This window comes from Brachypodium distachyon, chromosome 4 (genome assembly GCF_000005505.3).
Source record: "Brachypodium distachyon strain Bd21 chromosome 4, Brachypodium_distachyon_v3.0, whole genome shotgun sequence".
Lineage (NCBI taxonomy): Eukaryota > Viridiplantae > Streptophyta > Magnoliopsida > Poales > Poaceae > Brachypodium > Brachypodium distachyon.
This window is the reverse complement of record NC_016134.3, coordinates 46,991,090-47,015,488: the sequence shown is the minus strand read 5'-3', so window position 1 is coordinate 47,015,488 and position 24,399 is coordinate 46,991,090. Positions and strand designations below refer to the sequence as shown.

The window sequence follows — 24,399 nt, the reverse complement described above, 5'->3', positions numbered from 1 at the left end:
AACCATAAGGCTGGTCATAGTGGGGAGTAATTTAGAGTATGTTACTAGTCTAAGTTACTACCTCCACTAGTAACTTATGTGTGGTGTCATGCATTGTGTCATTAATTGTCTTGTAGATTCATCTTGTTTTGATTTGTGTGATGTTATGATAACATATCTAATTACCACATCTCTCTCTTTTTTCATTTAGTGTCATGCCATGTCACCAAAATGCCTAGTTGGCATCTATATTACTACTCAAGTTACTTGCTTTATGACTAGCCCAAGACATTAATATGAAAGTGAACAAATGCTACTCAAGCAACACTCTTTAATTGCCCTTCTTTATAGAGCTCTCTTTATAGCATGCAATTAAATGTAGTAAGTGCTTAGGTACAACAAATCATCAAGAGGACGGAAATGGGTTTTTGGACATGCTCAGGATCGGAACATTTCGAGCACATAACAAGGAGAACAAGATTAGGTACATAAGAGCCGAGGTAAACTGCTTGAATTGTCACTTTCAGATTAGCACATCAATCTAATATCTAATTAAAATAGTAGAAATTCTATGGCCCAGATTTTACAAAAGTTATCGGAGGGTGGATATTCAACCTAGCAATAAGTTGCAATAAGGGAGAATATTACACCTAGCAGATAATCTATCTATCTACATGAAGCCAGAAGAACTTTTTTTACCGTCAGTTCAAATCTGGTTCCAATACGTGGGCAGTGATTCTAAAGTCCAACGGGCGAGACTTAAAAAAATTAGACCAAGATCTCCCGTGTACAAGAAATAAGTACGTATCAATCACGCCCAATACAACCTCCCATGACCAAGCGTCCACGCATGTATCAATCACAATCGGTATGTGTTAAGCATGTATAGTTTTCCATCCCACAATCTCTGTACACCCACGTTCTCTTGTACGGTACATATATGAGAGCCATGCAATGGCCAGCACCTACGGTGCATTATCTCATTCTATCTCAATCTTAATCTTCTACATGATATCAATCGCTCGGTCCTCCTGACCGCCCACGTCCTCCGCTTCCGCTGCAACCACCTCCGCCATGTCCCTCTCCCCGACGTCCGCCGGCCGCGGCCATGGCCTCTCCGCCGCGTTCAACGCTGCCGCTCACCGTGGCAGCCCCAGGATCCTCACCGCCACCGCCGGTCTCCTCAACACCTCCACCACCCGCGGCCCTACTGCTGCCGCGGCCTCCGGCGCTCTGGCCGCTCCTGCCCTCCACCGCCACGATGGCGTGGTCATCGCCGAGCGTGTCCCGCTCGTTCTCCAACTTCAGCAGCCGAACTATTCCTCTTGGCGTCTGATGTTCGAGCTCCTCTTCCAGCAGTGCGGCCTCACGGATCACATCACCGGCGAGCCCCATCTCGACCCGGCCTGGCTGCAGGACGACGCCCTCATCATCTCCTGGATCTATTTCCGTGTCTCGCCGGAGATCCTCGGCCTCATCATCACACCTGCGCCCACGGCTTCTACGATCTGGTAGGCTGTGCGCGGCCTCTTCCTCGATAATATGGAGATGCAGGCGATCTACATCGGGAACTCCCTCCGCACCCTGGAACATGGCGACTCGCCGGTGCTCGCGTGCTCGCGTACTTCGGCCAGCTCAAGGAGTATGCCGATCAGCTCCGTGATCTCAGCGAACCCCTCACCGATCGGCAGTTGGTGATGCAGATGTTCCGCGGCCTCGACGAACGCTTCCACGTCTACATCCCGATCCTCGGCCACCACTCGGGTCTCCCACAACACCGCTCTCCACGCAGCGGCCAACACTGGCAACTCCGGCTCCGGTAACACCAGTGGCAACTCCAACAACTGTGGCGGCAAGAACAAGGGAAAAGGGACAGGACGCCAGCAGCAGCAGATCGGTGCCTTCCTCCACCTCGCCGGGCTACAACCGCTCCACCGTGCCGATTCCTCCTCTGCCTGCACCGACCACTCACCCCTGGACCGGGTTGGTGCACACCTGGCCTGTCCCATGGCGTCACATTCCGGCTCCGGGATCCTTGGACTGCGACCCATGGCGCCGCTCGCGTTCGCCGGCGCGTCTGCTCACGTCCCCGTGCCGCCTGCGTACCCGTCTGCACCACCACCGGTCCCGGCCCCGTCAGCGCCTGCTTGGGATCAACAGGGCCTGATACATGCCCTCAATGCGCTCTCCACCCAGACTGCTGCTTCGCTGACCGGTGACTGGTACGTCGACACCGGTGCCACTGCCCACATGACCGCGGATCCCGGTATGCTTCATTCCCTTCGCCCGTCTTCTAGTTCCCGTATTTTTGTTGGCAACGGATCTTCGCTCCCTGTGACGCACACTGGCCACCTCTCTATACCCACCTCTGGTCGCCCCCTCTCCCTTCCTAACGTTCTTGTTTCTACTTCCTTAATCAAGAATCTTATTTCTATCAAAGCCCTCATCCGTGACAATCCTGTTAACGTCGAATTTGATGATCTTGGTTTTTCTGTCAAGGATCGGTGCACCAAGGTGGTCCTCCTCCGCTGTGACTCCTCCGGCGATCTGTACCAGCTCCGCCCAACGCAGCACTACCTGAGCCTCCTCACCGCCACGGCGCACGCTGATCTTTGGCACCAACGTCTAGGCCACCCTGGGCGCGGGTCCCTCTCCGGCGTGCTGCGTGCTGTCGCTCCCCATCGACCCTCATCATCGTCTCTCACTTGTCATGCTTGCCAATTAGGGAAAAACACTCGTCTTCCATTTAGTTTGTCTTCTCACGTGTCATATATTCCGTTTAGTTTGGTTCATTGTGATTTGTGGACATCTCCTGTGTTGAGTGTTTCTGGATTTCAGTACTATCTGTTGTTACTCGATGATTACAGTCATTACTCCTGGATCGTTCCCTTACGCCGCAAATCTGATGCTTTTCCTGCTATTCGGCGCTTCCACGCTTTCTTGTAGACCCAATTCCACCTCCCTCTCCTTACCATTCAGACCGACATGGCCGTGAATTCGACAACCATGCTAGCCGGACTTTCTTTGCTTCTCATGGCATCCAACTCCGCCTGTCCTGCCCCTACACGTCCTCCCAAAACAGGCGTGCCGAGCGTGCTCTCCGCACCCTCAACGACATCACCCGCACCCTCCTGTTCCATGCCTCCATGCCTCTCCGGTTTTGGGCTGACGCTCTGGCCACGGCCACCTTCCTGCTCAATCGGGGCCCATGTCGCCCTCGCCAACTCACCACTCCCTTTGAGCTTCTCTACGGCGTGCCCCCAGACTACAGCCCTCTCCGTGTTTTCGGTTGCCTATGCTATCCCAACACCCTTAGCACCACGGCACACAAGCTCGCCCCACGCTCCACGGTCTGCACCTTCCTCGGCTACTCCCCCGATCACAAGGGCTACCGTTGCCTCGACAACTCTTCCCAACGTGTCATCGTGTTCCGTCACGTTTTCTTCGACGAACAGATCTTTCCGTTCGCCCAAACCACCCCACCTCCTGCCTTATCCGATGCCAACCACTCCCGACGCCACCGCCCTTCAGGATCCCCACTGCCCGCTTCTCCGATTCTTCTGGCCGCACCTTCCATACCTACACACCCACCCCGCGCATCTCCCTCACCTGCCGCGCCGCGATCTCCTGCCCACCCACCTCCTTCGGCGGCTCCCTACCCTGCCGCAAATCCTGCCGCAGTTACTATCCCTGCCGCCAGTCCTGCCGCGGCACCCTCTCCTGCCGCAAATCCTACTGCCATTCCTGCCGCGGCACCCTCTCCTGCCGCAAATCCTACTGCCATTCCTGCCGCGGCATACTCTCCTGCTGCAAATCCTGCCGCCAGTCCTGCCGCGGCACAATCCCCTGCCGCAAGTCCTGCCGCCACTCCTGCCGCGCCCCCTCCCGAACCTGCCGCTCCACACCCCACGCATTCCATCCGTACCCGCGCCCAATCGGGCTTCTTCTTCCCCAACCCCAAGTACAGCCTATCCTGCACCACTTCTACCCCCATTTCACCCCTTCCCACCTCTGTGCGCACAGCCCTGCGGGATCCTTGTTGGCTAACAGCGATGCAGGACGAGTATCGGGCGTTGATGGAGAACCGCACCTGGACACTGGTGCCTCGACCGGCTGGCGTCGACATCGTCTCCGGGAAGTGGCTCTTCCGGCACAACTTTGGTCGGATGGTAGCCTCGACCGCTACAAGGCGCGATGGGTGCTTCGTGGCTTCTCGCAACAGCCGGGCGTCGACTTTGACGAAACCTTCAGCCCGGTCGTCAAATCGGCCACGGTCCGCACCATCCTCGCCGTGGCTGCCGCTCGGGACTGGCCCGTCCATCAAATGGACGTGAACAACGCCTTTCTTCACTGCTTCCTGCAGGAACGGGTCTATTGCAAGCAGCCCGCCGGCATCGTCGATGACCGCTACCCCGACCACGTGTGCCTGCTGGATCGGTCCCTCTACGGCCTCAAGCAGGCGCCCCGGGCCTGGTACGACCGCTTCACGGCGTTTCTGCGCACCATCGGCTTCACTGTCACCCGGTCGGACCACTCCCTGTACGTGCTTCGCCGCGGCGCCGACACGGCGTTTCTTCTTCTCTACGTCGACGACATTGTCCTCACAGCCTCATCCGACGCCCTGCTGCGCATGGTCACCGCCCAGCTGCGCTCTGAGTTCTCCATGAAGGACTTAGGGCCATTGCGGTTCTTCCTCGGCATTCGCGTCTCCCGGAGTCCGGCCGGCTTGACTATTGATAGTCTGGAAAGAAGGCAAGAAGCCGTAAAGCAATCTCAGGAAAAATCAATCCAATCCGAGATTAGGCAATAGGACGACCACAATCAAAGCCGGATTGTACTCCAATCAATACGATCAGTATGGAGCTATGTAGGCGGGAGTTGAGATAGCGTGGGCAATGGCACTGCGACCAAAAAAAAATACCCATACGAGCCAGACTTGGCAAGAGTCGCCGGAATTCAGATAGGAATTCTCGCCGGAGGGAGCCTGGAGGGTGTTGCCGATCGGCGGAGGCCGCCGGAGAGAGGAGGGCCGAGAAGACGCCGTGGCGGGCGGAGAGACGGGAGATGCCCGTCGGCCTAGCCTTGCAGGCTCGAATCGTGTCGCCTGTCAGCCTACGGCGAAGCGAGGCCGGGAGAGATTGGAACTGCCGCCTGCCGGGCTGCCGGGTGGCAAGCGGCGGCGAAACCGCTGGCGCTGCAAAGTGAGTCATGAGGAGGAGGAGAGTTAGTGGATACCAGTGCAAAGCTACGTGACTGATTAGGACAAGAATCGATTGACATGTAATTTTTTTTCGTTTTGAGGAAACTATAGGGGCAAAAGACCTATAGGCAGCAGCCGGGCCGGCCGAATTTAAAGTTGAATTTTTATGCATCAATTAAGATTCAAATAAATCTAAGTAAACAAACATGCATAACCGACATATTTAAATTCTATATGGTGTCTATTTCTCAGTTGATCTCAGTCGACAATCATAGCCTTCCGATTAAGATTTTCTCATCATTTCTATTTGTATGAATCTTGAACTAATTTGGATAAGATAGCTATTAGCATTGACTTTCGCATTGGGGAAATAGAAAAATCAATTATATTCATCAAAAATTGCAAGTCATGCAAATTGTAAGATGCTTGAAACATTACGGCTCCAGCGAAAAATGCATGCCAAAAACAGCGGTTTTGTTTGTTTTAAAAACCCCTTGCCATGTCAAAATTTGGCTAGCCCAAAATTTGTTTGTCCATGTATTGGTCAAAGTTGGCAAAAAAAACCATAGTAAGGAGGTTGTGTGCCAAAATATCGGTCACCATCCAAGCAAACAACAAATTTGGACATAGCTAAAAAATTGATAAGCTACATTTTAGACACCATCCAAACACGCCCCATAAAACAATGTATTTCAGCTGACGTCCATGCTATGCAACATCCACGGATGACATGAGGTGTTCAATTCGGCTTGCGCTATAAAGCTAGGTGGGGAATGAAGAAGAAACTCGACGGATAATTGATTGAGTCCTACAGGCAAATTCTTATTGACGAAAAAGAGAACGTGCTGGATGCGGGTAAAATAGGAGTATGTATCAGGCTGTAGCTGGGCATCGGACGAAATTTAGTCAACTCAAAATGATCTAATCATTTTGAATATTTAAAAAACAAATAAAAAATAAAAAAAATGAAAAATATCATTCATTATACAAATCTAGCTGCGCAATCTGCGCAGGTCACCCTGCTAGTTTTCCATATGCAAACAGAGCAAAAATGTAGTGCAGGCGAACACAATGGCCGTAAGGTTCAAGATCGATCAGCAGCAGTTCAGAATACTAGTGCATGAGCGAGCAAAGGAGGCAAAGTAAATAAATGGTAAAATTAGTACCCTACATCGATCTACGAAGATCATGCATGCAAGGACGAGTTAGTTCAAGTGTGTTAACAACGTGGAGTATTTTCTTTCACACATGGTTGGACAAGAGTCGTTACATCATCAGAGTTACAGGTGCTGCTGAACAACTAGCTAGGGTTCCTATCATATCTAGCCTAGGACTAAAACTCGGCTTGCTCCAGACTCCGGAGTGAAGATCGTCGGCTGTGGCTTCTTGTACTTGATCCCCACCATGGCGGCCGTCCTCCTCTTCGTCAGTCGTAAATACTCAATTAATCGTCAAGACGGCCAGGGTACGACTGCTCTCAAAGAACAGCCGGAAGGCCGGGAAACCTGATGAAATCGCCGTCCGCTGCAAAGCTCAGCGGCCAGTCCTCCACGTCGGAGAACATCGCGTTCAGTTCTTCCGCTGTCGGAAACTCGAAGTCAAAGTCCTCATCACTCGCGATCGGCTGCTCTGCTTCGACGGCCGGTAAGCTCATCGGCGCGTCGTCAAGGCTGAGCACAATCTCGCTCAGTGCGTCTTCATCCAGCACCGGAAGGTCGAAGTCGAAGTCGACGATCTGTTGCGCTGCTTCGCCGGCCGGAAGCGCGGGGGCCTCCTCCTCCTGATCCTCATCTGTGGCTCCACCAAGAAGTTCGTCCATCGTGCAGCTAAACCGGCCATCCATGTAGTCGGCGGCGGCTTCCACCGTGGCCTCGTCTTGTGCATCCACTCGCGCGCGTTTCGCGGACGGCAGATCATGATCGGACGCCGCGGGCGCTGGCCTCTTTGCTGTTGCTACTGGCATTGGGGCCGGCTGATCTTCTTGTTCTTGGCTCCCAGAGCGATGTGCGGCGGAACCTCGGCGAGCCTTTTGGGCGCTGAGAGAGAGATGGATCTTGCAGAGCACCATCTCGCCGTCCTCGACGACGGCTTCCGGCAACAAGCAGTGGTACTCCTCCATGACCCATCCAGGAGACGTCTTGTCCTTGTTGATTCCCTTCTTGAAGCTGAGGTGCTTCACCTCGCCGACCTTGACGCCGGCATGATCCACCACGACGTCCGTCGTCTGGATCGTCCACGTCCCGGCGCCGGCGGCGCGCGCGCTCCGGCTGCGGCTGCCCTTCTGGTGCTTGCAGAGCGTGAAAAGGAAGCGGTCGCCCGTGCGCTCGGCCTTGGGCGCCGGCGGGAAGGCGGCGGCGAGGTCTTCGGGCTCGAGGTTGCCGTAGATGTCGGCGCGGTGGATGAGGCGCTCGGCGCCGTTGAGGGCTTCGCCGGAGAGCAGGCGCGGGAGGTAGTACGTGACGGCCTCCAGTGGGGAGAGGTCGAAGCGGCAGAGCTGGAACACCTCGTCGTCGACGTGATCCATTTCGAGGCCGTATCGACGAGCAAGCAGAGAGAGATCTACTCGTGGGAGAGAGACAGAGTCACACAGAGAGTTGTGGAGCGATCGATGGTTTACGAGCTAGGTAGATATAGAGAGATCGTGAAATTGACGTGCCTGCCTACCGACCGACAGGGGTCTCGGTCCGGAAAACGGACTCGCGTGGCCTAAGCCTTCCATCTTTACATCAGTCCGATTTGTTTTTTTGGAAGGTAGACTAGCTAGTCCGATTCCAGTTCGTGAATGAAATCTGTTCTCTGTCGTATGTTTTGCCGGGCATTGCCGAACAGCTCTAATCGTGTCACTACGTGGACAAGGTTTACCTTTAGGATTAGGGAAAGAAGAAATTTCACGGCTAGCTTAGGGAGGAGGCCATGCAGGGAGGAAACTTATTTTGTGGTAACTTATGGCTAGTCCAGTTACATGCATTTGAAAAACAGTTTTGCTAAGCACGGGTCACATGGTTTCTATTTAGGGATCAATTGATTGCTCAATCATTACATATGGTCTGTGCTTATGGAGAGGCGGCGGAGCAGAGGTCACACTTCTGACCAAATACTCCTCTCATGCTTTTCTAAGTAAAAAATGTTATCACGATATATGAAAAATCGGCTGAGAACCTAAAAAAAGGCATGAGGAGATGTCATGATTGATATATGAAAATCGTCCGAAAACCAAAAAATTGTGTGCAATGGCCCACGAATAGGAAAAATGTGTATCCTCGTGGTGATGGTATCAGAAAATCGGCTAAAAATGAGTTATACCCGACGAAAACAGATATACTGGGACACGATATCTGAAAATCGGCAGAAAAACTACCAGAATAGTCGTTTTGCTTGAACAGCAAAAAACGGACCAAAACGTGTACCGTGGACATGATATCCGAAAATTGACACAAACCCCAAAAACATGTGCTGCAACTTAAGAAAACGGCTAGAACAGTGAGTATTTTACCACCCAAAAATAGCGCGAAAATGTGTAACATGGTCACGATTTTCGAAATCAGGCGGAAACGGAAAAAAGCATGGACTAATAGCCCACGAAAACGGCTACAACTGGGATTTTTTTTCACACCGGTGAAAGACATCCAGAAAACGTATACCAAGCGGCACGATATCCAGAAAAAGGTCAAAAACTAGAAAACAAACATGGGTTATAACCGACGAAAAGGATAGTGCACAACGGCGGGCAAAAGCATGTCTGATTTGGTTTATTGATTAAACCAAACGAAAGCTAAAAATACAAACATTATAGTGAAATAGTGAATACACAATTTAGAAAGAAGTCTATATTTCATCCTCAAATGTATATCTCGGGCCGCATAACCCATGAACTCGTATTTGGTCGGATTTAGCCCTGAAATCTCCAAAATCAGATAAATCACCATATCAGGGGGTTTTCAACTTACTATAGGATTGTGAACTCCCTTTTGACCAAATTAAATCTCTCCGGTGTCCCTATTTCCCTAATTCTCTTACTAGTGTGTACGGCACGAGCTGCTGCCGCTGCGTGCCGGGCTGCCGGTGTAGCCCGTAACCAATGAGGAGCCTAACTCTGATGACACAGTCATATGGGCCCACAAAAATTTCTAATGGTACTTATAACATCTAAAAAGGCCTGGGCATCAAGATTGGGCTAGCAATGTGCATCAGGGGCCGTTCCAGCCAGCGTGCAGTCCACGCATGGAAGGCTCGACCGGGCCTGGCTGGACCGATCGATCGCCCCCTGCCCCTGGGATCGACCCGTCGTCACAGGCTCCGGGATGGAGCGTGTAAAGCGATTGCTCATCGAGTGCTTTGGACTCTGTTTAAGCACGGTCCTCGGATCCTACGCTCAAACAGCTGACCCTGGTGCCCCTGCTACTCCTTGAGTCCTTGCAGCTGCAGCAATTTTTAACAATTGGTTGTACAAATCATTTGCCTGGACCTCTATTGTTAACTCGTTCTTCCACTCGCCAAGTGAAGTCTCCCTCAAGCGAAACACATCGCACGCAAAGGTAATTCCACGATTCCATCGACAATTTCTCCTGTGCACAGCTTCAATCGACCGTCAAAGTGAAGTTTACTCGCGCCAATGCACGTTAAATAGAACGTCGAACCGCGCGTCTAGCTCCCAGATCACTAATCCCACTAGCTAGCTTCATCTCCTAGCTCGTCCCCAATGGGCGGCGCTGATGGCAATGGCACCACCAAGCCCGCCGCGGCGGCCGCCATGGAGATCGCCGACTCATCATCATCATCATCCTCCTCCCCGTCCCCGGCGCCGCCGCCGCCGACATCGGTGCTCCGGTCGGTGCTCCTCTCGTACGCCTACGTAGCCGTATGGATCAGCCTGAGCTTCACGGTGATCATCTACAACAAGTACATCCTGGACCCGAAGATGTACAACTGGCCGTTCCCGATCTCGCTCACCATGATCCACATGGCCTTCTGCGCCGCCCTGGCCTTCTCCCTCGTCCGGATCCTCCGCCTCGTCCCGCTCCCCTCCGACCCGGCCGCCATGACAGCCTCCCTCTACGCCTCCTCTGTCGTCCCCATCGGCGCCCTCTACGCGCTCTCCCTCTGGTTCTCCAACTCCGCCTACATCTACCTCTCCGTCTCCTTCATCCAGATGCTCAAGGCGCTCATGCCCGTCGCCGTCTACTCCCTCGCCGTCTTCTTCCGCACCGACGCCTTCCGCCGCGCCACCATGCTCAACATGGCCGGCATCTCCTTCGGGGTCGCCGTCGCCGCGCTCGGGGAGGCCAGGTTCGATGTCTTCGGGGTCGTGCTCCAGCTCGCCGCGGTGTGCGCCGAGGCCACCAGGCTCGTGCTCATCCAGATCCTGCTGGCTTCCAGGGGGATCAAGCTCAACCCCATCACCTCGCTCTACTATGTCGCCCCTTGCTGCTTCGTCTTCCTCACCGTGCCATGGGCGCTCGTCGAGCTCCCCAAGCTCCGGGCGGCTTCCGGGGCCGGTGTCATCGTGCGGCCGGACTTGTTCGTCTTCGGGACCAACTCGCTGTGCGCCTTCGCGTTGAACCTGGCGGTGTTCTTGCTTGTGGGGAAGACGTCGGCGCTCACCATGAACGTGGCCGGGGTTGTCAAGGACTGGCTGCTCATCGCCTTCTCCTGGACCGTCATCAAGGACACCGTCACGCCGGTCAATCTCGCCGGCTACGGCATCGCGTTTCTTGGGGTTGCGTATTATAACCATGCCAAGCTCATGGGGCTCAGGGCCAAGGAGGCCGAGATGAAGCAGCAAGCGGCGTCCATGTCATTGTCGCCGGCGGACAAGGAGTTGGAGGATGAGGAGGCCGGTAAGCGGCTGCTGGCGCCGGACAACAAGGATGGCCACGATAGGCGCGACAACTGAGCTTGAGTAACAACAACGTACACCGTATGGGTGGAAAGAGTTGACTAATTTATTTTATTTTACTGGTTCAATTTTTTTTTCTCGGCTCCAGGATTTTTCTGTAACTGGTATGTTAATTCAAGATCAATATTAAGTTACAATTTCCTAATGCCAAGAAAAACAACTGATCTGCTATAGGTTTTGTGCCATCAATTATACACCGGAGGAACTCTATTTGGGAGATAAGTCGATTCCAGATTTTGTCCGATCCCAGATGTCCAATCTGGTTTTTACGATACTTCTGAATTTTTCAATTTTTTTCTCAATTTTTCTAAATAAATCATTTTATTAATTTACACATTTGTAGCAACATTTCTTGACTATTTGTGCTTTTAAAAATTCAGCCTTTCATTTTATCCCAGTATTTTTAGCCTTTTCACACTCTATGATTTCCACCTTGTCGTTATTTTTTTCTTATTTTTTTCATTGTTCTATTTTCAAGTTTATTATATTTCCCAATGTACACGCACCAAATTTTAATTGTATCGCGTAATAGGTTAACATTGCGTGCATGACACCATTTTTCTAAATCATGCACCAGAGTTTATAATAGAGTGGTGTCATCTAAAGATAGGTTTCATAGATATGTTCTAGACCACTACATTCATTTTTTGGTTCAATGGTGTAGGTGAATCACCGAAATAGACTATACGCTTAGCGCGCATGGCCAGAAAAACGTTCCATTCCAGTTCAAAGATAGACTCAAAGTTATTGTTTCTTCCTCCACTGTCCAATCCCCAATCATATATATACTTACCCCATCCACCACCCGCTGCAAGCCGTAAAAACCATACAATCACATATCATCCTAAACCAAAACAAGACAACCCGCCGGTGGAAAAAAATGGCTCGAGGTCTCTCCTTCGTCGTGCTCCTTCTAGTCATTGTCGCGGCAACGACAACTCCATTCGTTGCCGAGGTCGCCGCCGTTGACACCAACGGCCTCCTCCCTGGATCCACATCTCCCGACGGCCAGACGAGCGCCGGCCTCCCACTCGACCAATACACTGGAGGCATGCCCAAGGGAGGAGAGCAACCCAAGGCTTAAATGAAAACGCACAGATGCTCTTCGCTTCACGACGCGGCCAATGTGCACAGAATGATCAAAACATCATTGGCTTTAGTTAGGAACCCCTTCCATTGCAAAAGTAAATTGCATAAAACTTTTGATCTTCATTTCTTTTATATAAGAGTTGAAAAAAGTCCTATTGAAATCCTGCTAAATTCAGACGAAAATCTTTTGATCCGAATACCCTTGCTTGAGTGATCTCCAGACCATACGTGTGATGTCAGGAAGCTAGTGATCTCGTTCTATGTTATACTCTCTCCGATCCTAAATTTTTGTCTCAAATTTGTCCAAATATGAATGTATCTACTCTTAAAAGACGTCTAGATACATGTAATATTTCGACAACAATTTAAGATCAGAGTGAGTATTTTACAAGAAATCCGTGTGTGGCTAAAAGAAAGAGCTTTAGGTTTACTCAAAGTGCAACAATTAAGAAAGGACGTGAAGTGTTCAAAGTAAAGGGCTGCAAAGGGTTGGCGACCTCTCAGCGTTGACACGCTTTTTTTCTTTTGAAAAATGCCACGCTTGTTTTTTTACTAGTCACCCAGCTTTCTTTCTTTAGGTTCACTCAAAGCTCACAACCAAAAGAAGGAATCCAACCATGAGTAACGTACAAACCGCACTACTTACTCGTGCAAACGGCCAAATTAGGAACTTATGCGAATATCAAAAATTTGTGGTACTCTCTAGGTTCGAAAATAAAAAAAATGTACTCCGTGTGAAAATCCAAGTCATTTATTTTTACCTTTTGCGAAATGCAAACGGCTTTATTCAAAGCTCGAGATACGAGGGAGTACTTTTGTTGAGTACTCCGTACTATGAAAGTCAAAGTTTTAAAAGCAGAAAATTAGGATGCGTTCTATACTACGGTAATTCACTCCTAGTCCTAGAGCTGTCACGTGTACGCCGGCTGGAGGTTGATCATGTCCACGTGTCATCACTCTCGCCGCCGGGGCCATCCTTGTCCTCCTCCTCGCCTGCCCTTTCCCCTTCCCACGGATTCGCCTTCTGCTCTGCTCCGTCCGGCCTCTCCTCTCCCAAGCAGAGGTCGTCGGGAACTGCTGGTCTGCTGCTGCTGCTCCCCCGCCGTCTGCGGTCCGGCGGTCGCGGAGGAGGCAGCCTCACCCAGTCACCCGCCACCGTTGAGCGTTGACCGCCGCCGGGCCTTACTGCTCCACGACGACCGCTAGCTAGCTAGGGCTAGCCGACGTCACACCTCTCTGGCCGACGCAGCGGGGCCCTGCTCCTGGAAATCGCCCGGCGGCCTCAGCTCCCCACAGCAGGCGGAAGGTAAAGACAGCTTAATAATTGGCTTAAATGATCGGAATTCCCTTGTACTGTTCGTAGAGCCGTGCACGGTGCACCTAAGCTTTTTTATCTGTTGCTGCCTTAGAGGCTTAGGCTGTGTTCTCGTCGGATAATTGAGAGACACCGGATGCACCTGATTCATTGTCTCTTTAGCTACTGAAATTCACTGCTATCTAGTTCCGAAATTTTGCTGCAACTGAAAGAAGTTCCGAAATTTTGCTGATTGCCGCAAGAGCAGCTTGGTTTAGTTCAGAAACTTGTTGAGTACTTGTAGTTGTTATGGCCTTTTTGTGAGAACTGCAATTCGGAGTGGAATTGAAGAGGAGGGAGTTAGCCATGACCATTACCATGTGGTTTGTCGGTATTGATTTTTAGAAGCTGATAATCTGATATAGTACCAAATTGGTGGGGTATCGTTTTGGTCTAGTCTGTCTGTCTCTCATGTGGCGGAGGGGCAAACTGGTTGTTATAGCACCTTTTCCTGCTAGATACCAGGCCGTTTGCAAATCATGGAGCTAGAGAGAGAGAGAATTACACTTGAGGGCACATAGGTTATCTTTCATGGCATTGGTGGGATCAGGATAGATACCGTTTCACATGGTTCACCCATGAATCCTCTGAATGCATTTCAGAAATCATATGATAGAACTTACATGCATGCTCGATATGTCCTTCATTTTCTTGTTTAAATTTAGTGATTAACAGGTAATGACAAAGGGTTGCTGCAATTGTTGGGTTGAATACCAATACTAACTTGCATCAGAAACTAGCCTAACTCCTTCCAGCAACTATGCCAATATGATTAATTAGTAAACATTGGATTTATTTTAGTAATAACATTGAATTTATTAACTTGCTTAGTGTGTATTTCAGATTGATTTTTTTATCTGTTCATTGGAACCCTGAACTTGGTAAATGTTCTCTGATTTTGTCCAATTTTCAAGTTATAGGCAGGGCATATTCGGTGTAAGAACTCATATAACCTGGCACCTATTTGTCATTTGCAGTTTTCAGGTTTGTGAGAAAAATATGGATGAGGGGGAGATAGACCTTTCCAGCGAAATGTTGTTTCCAAATCCTGAGACACCTACGAGCATCGATGATTTCTTGCGGAACACCACGACAACATGCACCCACACCCATACGTGCAACCCACCTGGCCCTTTGGCCTCAGCACACACTCATACATGCCACCACACTCACAGTCACAGCCATGTCTTCAGCACAGATGATGATAGCTGCGGCAGCGACAAAGTGGTCCCGAAGAAGACGCGCGAGCCATTGGGCAACCGCGTCGCCGTCCGCAAGTACAGGCAGAAGAAGAAGGCTCACACGGCACATTTGGAAGAGGAAGTGAGGAGGCTCCGTGCCATTAACCAGCAGCTGGTGAAAAGGCTGCAAGGACAGGCCGCACTCAAGGCGGAGGTGGTACGGTTGAGGACTCTATTGGTGGATGTGCGAGCCAAGATCGACGGTGCACTTGGTAGTTATCCGTTCCAAACACAATGTGGCGTCGGGGATGCCCTGAGCTGCGATAGAGTGGTGCAGTGCTTAGCGGGGAAGTCGGAGTTGGGCATGAACAGCAATTGTGGACCTGTTGCATTGAATTGCGATATAAGCCCGGATTCAGGGCAGAACCTGGGGACGCCTTATCAAGCGGGTTGCATTGAATTGCGATATCAGCCCGGATTCAGGGCAGAACCTGGGGACGCCTTATCAAGCGGGTTGCATTGAATTGCGATATCAGCCCGGATTCAGGGCAGAACCTGGGGACGCCTTATTAAGCGGTGGCGACGCTGTCAGAAGCTTGGATTCTTCCACCAGCGCCTAGAAGAATGTTGTACATGTGTTCTCTTTTTGTTTGTAGTTTGTTGTACAGAAGATAAGATAGATGGAAGTATTACAGTGCCACGCAGTTTTGATGGTAAAGATTGAAGGAAAAGTGTTGTGGTGGTATTATATATGGAAGCTATGCTTGTTTCGTTGTTTCTGCCATGAGCATTTTGAAAGATGTTTTCCCTGATGGGTATGTGTCAAATCACACATTTTTCCAAGGCATCTGATTTCATATTTGACTCTCAGTATGCCCAAACACAAGGTAACCACACCGACTGGCAGAAACATTATTCAAGTACGGAGTACATCACAACTTTGACATAATCTGTACTCTGGCGAGCAAAGCAACCTCTTTCACTTCAGCAGCTCAGCCCGGCTTCAGTTCCAGACGAACGCCGCGACGGCAAGCAGAGCTGCGGCGACGCCCAGCGAGTACCCTGCCCCGGCGGCGCCAGGCGCACCATCGCTGCTGCCATACTGGGCGGTGGTGCCCTCGAGGTGGACGGCCAGGAAGACGATAAGCAGCACGAGGAGAGCACGGTAGTCCATCGTGTTCTCTGCTTCTGAAATTGCTCGCTGATGCCGGCTTCTTGGGGCCGAGAGAGCGGTTTATATAGGGGCAAGGAGCGGCTAAGTTTCAGGTGATTTGACTGCTTCTTGGAGGCCAGGAGCGTCGTTCCGACCGCCAATTGGCGTTGGTTTCTGGTGCTGTGCTTTGTCGTTTGAATAATCCCACGAGTTGGTCCATTTCATTTCTTGGGTTCTAGTGCCGTCCAAGACCAGATCGATCAGTTGCAGCTGCCTTGCCTTGTGCCTTGGTTGATACAGCGAGGCTCCGTCAGAATATAATACATCTGCTTCTCTCAGAAAGGTGCGTGAAACAGCTCATTCGCCAGCAACGAACACTCCCAATCCTCCAACGTTTTGAAGCCTGGACAACCCAGACCTTGAGCTAGCTTGCAAAGATAATGAACTGATACAAATGCACGAATTAGAATTTCCTTGGCGACGACTTACCATTTACAAATGCATGCAGTGCCAAATTCTGGCATCCCTCTGCAGCTTTCATATTCTGTGTCCGTCCTGTATATTGACAAATGAGCCCCTTATTATATTACCCTGAGCAGCGCAAGTTTTTCTGTTGGGCCTCGGCTTCTTATTTGTTTTTATTCCATTCCATATCAGTAGGGTTGCAATCAACATACAGGCAGAAGTCTGAATAGGAGAGCCCAGTCAGGACCACAAAGTTCCCCTGCCTAGCATCTGAAGCATGCTTTGCACATGAGTGAGCTGCAACATTTGCAGTACTGTGTACAAATTGAAAAGAAAAACCAGTAAAATCCCTACAACTTTAATACTCCGTAATTAATAAACAACCAGCTGCTGTGCTGCAGGCAGTAAGCGAACTTCCATGTGGAGGATCATCTTCAAGTCGGGCCTCCTCTTCTGTTCTACTAAAGCAAGAACTGAAGCAACTTAGCAAAAAAAACCTATTCACCAAATTTGATTAAGTAGTGCGCCCTCCACTTTTATCCGGGCTTGGGACCGGCATCGGCAGTGTTACGCACCCCCTCCCACCCCCACCGCACCCTCATGCATACCCCAGACAAACAAAAAGAACAAGAAGTTGCCGTCACAAACTCACAATCAGACCAAGCCATGGAAGGAAATGGAAATGAAGTACTTGCACGTGAACAGAGAAAACCACAAGCAGCCAATGGAGACCACACATGACAATATACAATCTCAACTACCACATGACAAACATTCTTATTGCACAATGCCTATGAACACCAAATGCAACCATCGGGACTACAGCGCCATCTTTATTTCAACAAAGAGAAGAGGTATGAACCAGTAAACAAGTAGATATGAGTGATGCAATAAACCCAATGGTTCCAAGTAAACATCGTCCCTTAAGAATCATATACTCATAACAAACACAATGAGAACACAAATCCAACATATTCACCACAACACTGTAACGTTGAATGTGTACAATAATTAAGGAACCACAAGAATCAAAATGGCAAGCATGTAAGAATACAGAACCTGAATAAGAATGTAATGAGAAAAACAGAAGAGAAAGCAAGATCTAAAAACTAAGCTGATAGGGCGGTACTGATGAAACTACCAAAGCTACTGAAAGAATTGGTTAAGCGGTAAATTGACTTAATGCGCCAAAATAGTTCTTCACAACTGTTATACTTCTTCACAAATACCACAAACAAAACCAAATAATTAATCTAATTCTGGCAGGTATCCGACCAAGTCATGAACGTTAGCACAATATAGGATTAGCAACCAATAAAACCGTTAAGATACTTGGATATATTAATAGTATAAAGATCATAAGAGACCACAACTTAATCACTGAAATGTATATGATTTGAGAACAAGGCTTATTAAAAGTCAAAGAAATGTCCGAACTTAACAATAATTGATCTACAGTAACACAGAAGCTGGCAAAGCAGCTAATGAGCAACTCCAAATAATTAAATTCTAGTACATATCTGACCCAGTCATAAACATTAGCACATTATAGGATAGCGACCAATAAAGCCATTAGGAATGGATATTTATAGTACGGAGTATTATAATAGTATAAAGATCAGAAGAGACGAGAAGTCAGTCACTGAATTGCAGATTAGAACTGTATATGATTTGAGAACAAGGCCTAGTAAAAGTCAAAGAAATGTCTCAAACTTAATAATACCTAGTGCATAGATAATCGATCTATAGTAACACAGAAGCTGCTAATGGGTACAAAACTAACACATGGCATGTAATCTTAAGTCCAAAGTGAAGGAACCTATAAACATAAACAAGTGATGCACATTATTAAACCACACTACCATGTTAAGAGATGTACACAGAAATAACTACTCAAAATCCAATCCTATAGTTCGCAAAAAACTTCACATTTGAATTGATGCCAATAAATTTCACAAACTGAGCCGCAACGCAACATCACAAATTTTCAAACTTGCAATCAGTGGACAATGGAGATCTACTGCACACACTCCACAGATATAGTTAGCAAACAAAAATGAACACTCGCACTAGAAATTAGAGCTATTTACTCGCATGCAGTCAAAAGTTGAATGCACACAGAGAGCATAACATAAATGGCAAGCAGTTTTACTATAATGTCGAATAAAAAGTATTAATACACAAACATGATTGTATAACTAATAAAAAACGTATAAGCAACATGACAAGAAAATGCAGAAGAGAAGGATGCAATTGTAGTTGCAATTAGCCTATTAAAATTAACACAAAGAGATGGTTAAGTAGTAACTGACTGTACCTATGCACCTATATATGCACCAAAGTACTTCGTAAAGATTAGTTTAGCTTATTTATATACCAGAAAACTCGACCCATAGACAATAAACATTATCACAACCCAGAATTAGAACACTAAAAGCAGACAATAAATATATTAAAACCATTATACAACATAAGAAAGGAGAACCTAGATCCTGTAAAATAGATCATGGAGCGCAGGAATATAGAACATTTGATTTCTAGCTTTGGGAATATCTGTACACAGAGTTAAAAGCATCTCCTAAATAATACCTTTAAATCAAACATCATATTAAAAATAGCAAAGAGCAAATTGCTGTTAAACATGGATTTCCTATTTTCTTAGCAAACAGGGTTAAAATGGGAAACTATAAGGAACATGGTAATCTCATAAAATTGTTGAACAGGAAAGGAAAAACATGTCAATAAATAATTAGCAACAACAAAGGACTTTAGAAACAGTAATATCTGATATTGGGCTTTAACTTACATACCGCTAGGAGAACTTTATCTCCAGTACTCAAGCAAAAATCTCAACCATGCAAGACAAATTTCACTCAAGCAAAAATCTGAAACCATGGCATTTAAGTGAATATACTAAAAGATTGTCTTAACACAATTCAAGCACAAAACTGAAACAATTATATGCAGCATTACCTTAACCTATGTATTAGTGAACATCAAGACTCCCACACAACTAGAGCAATACGATATAGAAATGTGATCATATTGTGAGTCAACCAATGAAATAAAGCTACGAGTAATAGAGATCTGAAAGATAACGGTGAAGCTCTCTACACGTTAACACATTTTGCATTTTAAGATTGAAGGGAATGGAACTAGAATTTATTTTAGAAAGAACAAAAATTGAGATGAATTGTTCAATTAAAATTAATTATTTTCATAAGATAAAACTAACAGAACTCTATAAAAGCACCATTACAGAAGAACTGGAAAAGAGTGAGAGCATTTATTGTTTCATTCAACACATTTTTTTATGAGACATCTATGGGGAGACCATGATTGTATGTTCTATAGTTATATTATATTGGTCAAAATATTTACAAATGATTTGGAATAGAAATATCTATTTGGGTATATGAAAAGTAAGGGGCAGAACTGAAAAGCACACTAGAAAATCTGCATATGATATTTAGTAGAAGATCTTAATTATACCTTTTTCACAAATAACTGAGAGCGTTCGGTATCCCTCATTCATTTCATTTGGTAGAAATGAAATGAAAAAATTAATTTTCATTGACACTTTGTTGAATTTGAATTCCGGATTCCAAAATCATGTTTGTCTGCCACATTGATTTTTAGAAAGAGAGACAATTCCAGAGAAACAGTGGCTTTTAGAGAGGAATTGGGGTTGGTTATAGTGTTAGTTTCAATTAGTAAGCAGGAAAAACAGCTCAATAAAATCACCAACACCGCTAGTTTTACACACTAAAGCTTCAAATGGAAAGACAACATTGATACGGAACATGGAACATCTAACATACTGAATAGCAGCTACTGTGCACACATGACTAAACTGCACCTACAAAATTACACATCTAATTATCTTGATATGAAACATGAATGACATAGCATATGAAGGAAAAAACAGAGCCAGCAGTAAATGTGAAACGAATATAATGTGAAGTACTAGTATCTCAAGCACACAAGCATTTGAACATATAAATAAAGGTTATACATATAGAGATCTAAATGAGTATAAAAGTGAAACTCGATCATACAAGACTTCAGTCAAAGATTAAGGTAGAACAAAGAGGTGAACACAACAAATATGTGAACTATAACTAACATACCAATTTCATATATCGAGAAAAAAGGTTCTAAGCTCCTCCATGGTTTTACGGGACAGATTATATTACTCTTGCTTGAAATTAGCTGAAACATTTATGCCAACAATATCATAAATGAGATGAACATTTACGCCAACGATATAAATTAGATGGAATATTTATGCAAGTAATATAACTCCGTGTTTGACTAGCCAACATGACATAAATTAACTGACAATAGATACAAGGATTAACTGAACATATTCATACAAACGGAAATCTGGAACAAAATAATGTACTGTACACAGGTGAAAACTTAATTTAATTGCAAGTAGCATGAAAATTAGTTTGAAATGACTCTTCAACAAATAACCCAGCAAGAGTGATTGAAGAGAAGCACTAAAGAAATAGAACAAAGAGACACCCATTAGCCAGTTGCACAATAAACAAGTAAAACAACGTAAAAACTAGTTCACCAACCTTACTCACATGAGAAAATCCAATATCATGATGCAAGCTTAATTAGCGATAAAAAACAATTAGCAGATAAGCCATCTAATTGTACATATAATAACAGAAACAAACAATCAAATAGAGATATGACAGAACAGTAGTACAAGAGGATTGGGACATTATAAGTTCAATAACACTCGTTATCGAAGATGTTCTAGACTAAATTAGTTCATAGACTAAATTAGTTCATCTTTAAACAACAATAGATGCGGAGTTGTACAACATAAATACTCACAATAAAATGCTACTCAGTTAGTTACACAACTAGCACAACACCATACTGGTATGCAAACCTGCAGAAGACAGCCACTGTTGTTCATGAATTCTCAACCCACGAAGGTCACGATCAGGAGTTTCCAACAAAAGCAGTATACCGACATCTGAAATAGAACCTTGAGGTACCACCAAGTAACAGCACAGGACTAGTACAGCACAGACAACTCAAAAGTTCCAGCACAGCTCAAAAGAAGCTTCAGAAAGACAGACCAAGAAATAGCACCATTGTTGATTTAACTCCCTCATTAGCATGTCAACAGTTCACAACAAAACTTTCTGTCTCTACCACAAAATCTGACCAGTAAAGCTTGCTATGCAAAACACAAGGTTAAAAGAAACATAACACTAATACCCAAGATGCCAAGATATATAAATTCACACAACACAACACAAGCAGATGCACATATTTGCAATCTTTGTTCCCCACAAGAGAAAGAGGTACACAATTACAAGAAATGAAATGAAAATATCATCTAAGTGAGTATCAGAGTTTAACCAAGGCACCTACAATTTTTTTAATAAAGTCGAACAGAATAAATGTACACAAACAAACAGGCTAAAAATTTACAGAACAGATATAAATTCTAAAAAAATCGTGCAATTAATTTTTTTTTAGTAATAATGTTATATAATTTCTGAGGAATATCTACCAAAGCAAATAATTACTCTGCCAGCACACCTTTTCTACACAAGTACAAGGCCAGCAGGTCTCAAATCAGAAAAAAAAAATTAAGCTATATAGTACATTGTTTTGAATTACTATAATCACCCCAAAGTTGATAAATTGAAACAATGGACAACATAAATCGTGCAACATAAAGATTGCCAAAACATGCAGACATTATCTCTGACAGTACCATTACGTTAAGCTTCATACTGAACTAGTTTAACATTAAACTACAATAAAGGATAGAATAAGACCAACAAGGAAAAAATGATCATTCACAGATGACAAATCATGGTTATACGACTTGAAGCTCTGAATAACTTAACACAGATAAATTTCAATTTTGATGGACGTGAGTACAGATATGCTACAAGAAATTTCTTTTATTATGTTATTCTGTAGAGACAAACCTTATTGCAAGTGCATCCATGCAGGCAATTCTCGAATGACATATTATTGCACCTATTATGATTTATGAACCTAAGATAACAGTATCAAACCCACAGAGAGATGCAGACCAAAGTGCACCTTTGAGGCCCCTGACTTTTATTTAAGACCTTGAACTGGGCAGTAAAATTATATCTAAACAAAAGAATTTTAGGAGGTATATTATTAGGCAGTATAATTTTAGGAGGTAAATATTATTCTATAGACAGAAGCACAAAAGAATTAGATCTACAAAAAGTGTGGAATATGGCAATGCCGCTCACAGGTTACAAGAGCTCTTTCCAGACAGAATCAAGTAATCATATATATCTTTAACAAAAGCTCTTTCCAGACAAAATCAGGTAATCCATATCTATCTTCAAACAATTACAGTTACCAGCACTAAGAGTAGGAAGATTGCTATAGTACGAATTATGTACATGTACAACATAAATTACACACTATCAGCAAGCTATAAGACTAGTACTACAATAATTGGCACGCAAACCAACAGAAGACAGACCCACTAGCATCGTGTAAAGAAGACCCGCATCCAAGACCAGCAGATTTCCAACAAAATCAGTATATATACGCCAACATCTGAAGCAAAACCTTGAGGTACCACCAAAGAAAGAATCAACAGCAGTGAGGTAGTTCAGCACAGACAATCCAAAAATTCCTTGCAGCTTAATGTACTTGAAAGTTGAAACAAGCTCCAAATTACTTCTCTTAGAAGGCACAGTTCTACAATCCTTCCGCAGTAAGATCAACTAGCATGAAATTAATTCTCTTAAGAGAGCAATAAAAACAGGTTCCTTCAAATTTCTTAGATGGATCTTGAAATGGAACAGAACACAAAGTGGCACCAAATAGCAACATTGTTGATTCACCCCATCATTCTTTGCCACTACAACAGAATCTTTACGACAAGGCCCCCAAATATACCACACAATCAACTTCAGATGATCTGACCAGTAAAGCTTGCTAGGCAGAGGTAAATGAACACCAAAGTGCTGCAAAAATTGTGATACAGTAAGGAAAACCTTTTCCAGTCATGTCTAAATCTTATTATCAGGAGTCCAAATAACTTTCCCTCTACTTAACGCAAACCTGCTCGTGTTCCACAGCAAAATCAATCTTCTGACGTCTAACTAAATCAGGAAGGTACATGATCACAGGCAAAAACTGCGCAACTCCAAAGTTTTCAGACCGACTCTTGCTCTTCATGCAAAACGCAGAAGACCTTGAACGAGACTAAATCACGCAGGTATTGCAGAATTCATTCCAAGTCTTCTGGGTGACTCCAACAAGTACTGTTTAAGAAAAACGGTAAGTAGTGAATCGAGAGCCCTTGAATGAAACAGAGTTAGCAAAACCAGGGCCTCCTGTTATCTAAATCTGCACCCAAACTATACCAATCTCGCCAATCCACTGTAACAAACAGAGACCAAAGCAAACGATGAATCACGCACAACTATATCAACATAACAACAAACACGCGATTAGTCACGACTCATAGCCCTAGATCCGAACAGCAATTGCAGGATAGATTAGACGCGACGCTAAACTAAGTAGGTAAGGTTCAGATAGCAATACCAACGCGACGGAACAGAGAGGAAAATCACCGGACCCTAGACCTCGGCATCGACGGATCAAGCACCGCGAACCCCGCGTACCTGGACGATCAAACGAAGAAACGGAAGCGCGAGACAGGAACCGAATACTCGAGATCCATACCTGCGACTTACCTACCAGGAGAGCGGGAAGAGAACGCGAGACCAACCGAAAGCGAGACCCTCTGCGATGTGGAGAACCAACGGGGGATTGGGTGGAATTTATAGGAGCCGCGGAGGCGAGAGTCGGTGGCCGGGATGGGTTTCCGGGAAGGAGTCGGTGCGGGCGGCGGAGGCGGTTCCCCTTTTTCTAAGTCGTAGTCGGAGACGAACCGACGGCGTGGAGGCCACGCGGGTTTGTTTGGGGAAGGAGTCAAGGACCTGTGGGCGACCGCGCGAGGCGGTTGGCGCTTTCCTCTTTATCTTATCGCTTCGGTGGCACCATAGTGGGCCGGTTAGGAACGTTCGTTCTTATCCGAAT

At 46.3% G+C, this 24,399-nt stretch overlaps 3 protein-coding genes and 2 long non-coding RNA genes across 7 annotated transcripts; 2 read left to right on the top strand and 3 right to left on the bottom strand.

Annotated features, from left to right (window-relative positions):
- Positions 1-4,560: 4,560 nt before the first annotated feature.
- LOC104585202 lies at positions 4,561-7,703 on the bottom strand. Its single transcript, XM_010241228.2, has 2 exons — positions 6,685-7,703; positions 4,561-4,720 (listed from the first exon to the last, which is right to left on the bottom strand). The coding sequence occupies exons 1-2, from the start codon at positions 7,701-7,703 to the stop codon at positions 4,561-4,563; spliced, it is 1,179 nt and encodes a 392-aa protein (XP_010239530.2).
- A 2,110-nt stretch (positions 7,704-9,813) lies between these two features.
- LOC100844308 (probable sugar phosphate/phosphate translocator At5g25400) lies at positions 9,814-11,220 on the top strand. The gene has a single exon (XM_003577030.4). It carries the CDS (start codon positions 9,879-9,881, stop codon positions 11,070-11,072), a length of 1,194 nt encoding a protein of 397 aa, XP_003577078.3. The 5' UTR covers positions 9,814-9,878; the 3' UTR covers positions 11,073-11,220.
- Positions 11,221-13,128: 1,908 nt separating this feature from the next.
- Positions 13,129-15,478, top strand: LOC100844010 (basic leucine zipper 19). 3 transcript variants are annotated; one of them, XM_024454940.1, is made up of 4 exons: positions 13,129-13,470; positions 14,362-14,399; positions 14,496-15,148; positions 15,213-15,478. In XM_024454940.1, exons 3-4 carry the CDS (start codon positions 14,518-14,520, stop codon positions 15,317-15,319), a joined length of 738 nt encoding a protein of 245 aa, XP_024310708.1. In that variant the 5' UTR covers positions 13,129-13,470; positions 14,362-14,399; positions 14,496-14,517; the 3' UTR covers positions 15,320-15,478. The 3 variants fall into 3 exon arrangements, with proteins under 3 accessions (XP_024310708.1, XP_014757308.1, XP_024310707.1); XM_014901822.2 differs by lacking the exon at positions 14,362-14,399 and having other exon boundaries at positions 13,131-13,470; positions 14,496-15,084; XM_024454939.1 differs by lacking the exon at positions 14,362-14,399 and having other exon boundaries at positions 13,131-13,470; positions 15,213-15,476.
- Positions 15,479-15,533: 55 nt separating this feature from the next.
- Positions 15,534-16,896, bottom strand: LOC104584797. Its single transcript, XR_732757.2, has 2 exons — positions 16,342-16,896; positions 15,534-16,255 (listed from the first exon to the last, which is right to left on the bottom strand). It is a non-coding gene; the product is annotated as an uncharacterized LOC104584797 (long non-coding RNA).
- A 5,708-nt stretch (positions 16,897-22,604) lies between these two features.
- On the bottom strand, positions 22,605-24,318 carry LOC104584796. The gene is made up of 2 exons (XR_732756.3): positions 23,416-24,318; positions 22,605-23,318 (listed from the first exon to the last, which is right to left on the bottom strand). It is a non-coding gene; the product is annotated as an uncharacterized LOC104584796 (long non-coding RNA).
- Positions 24,319-24,399: the final 81 nt, after the last annotated feature.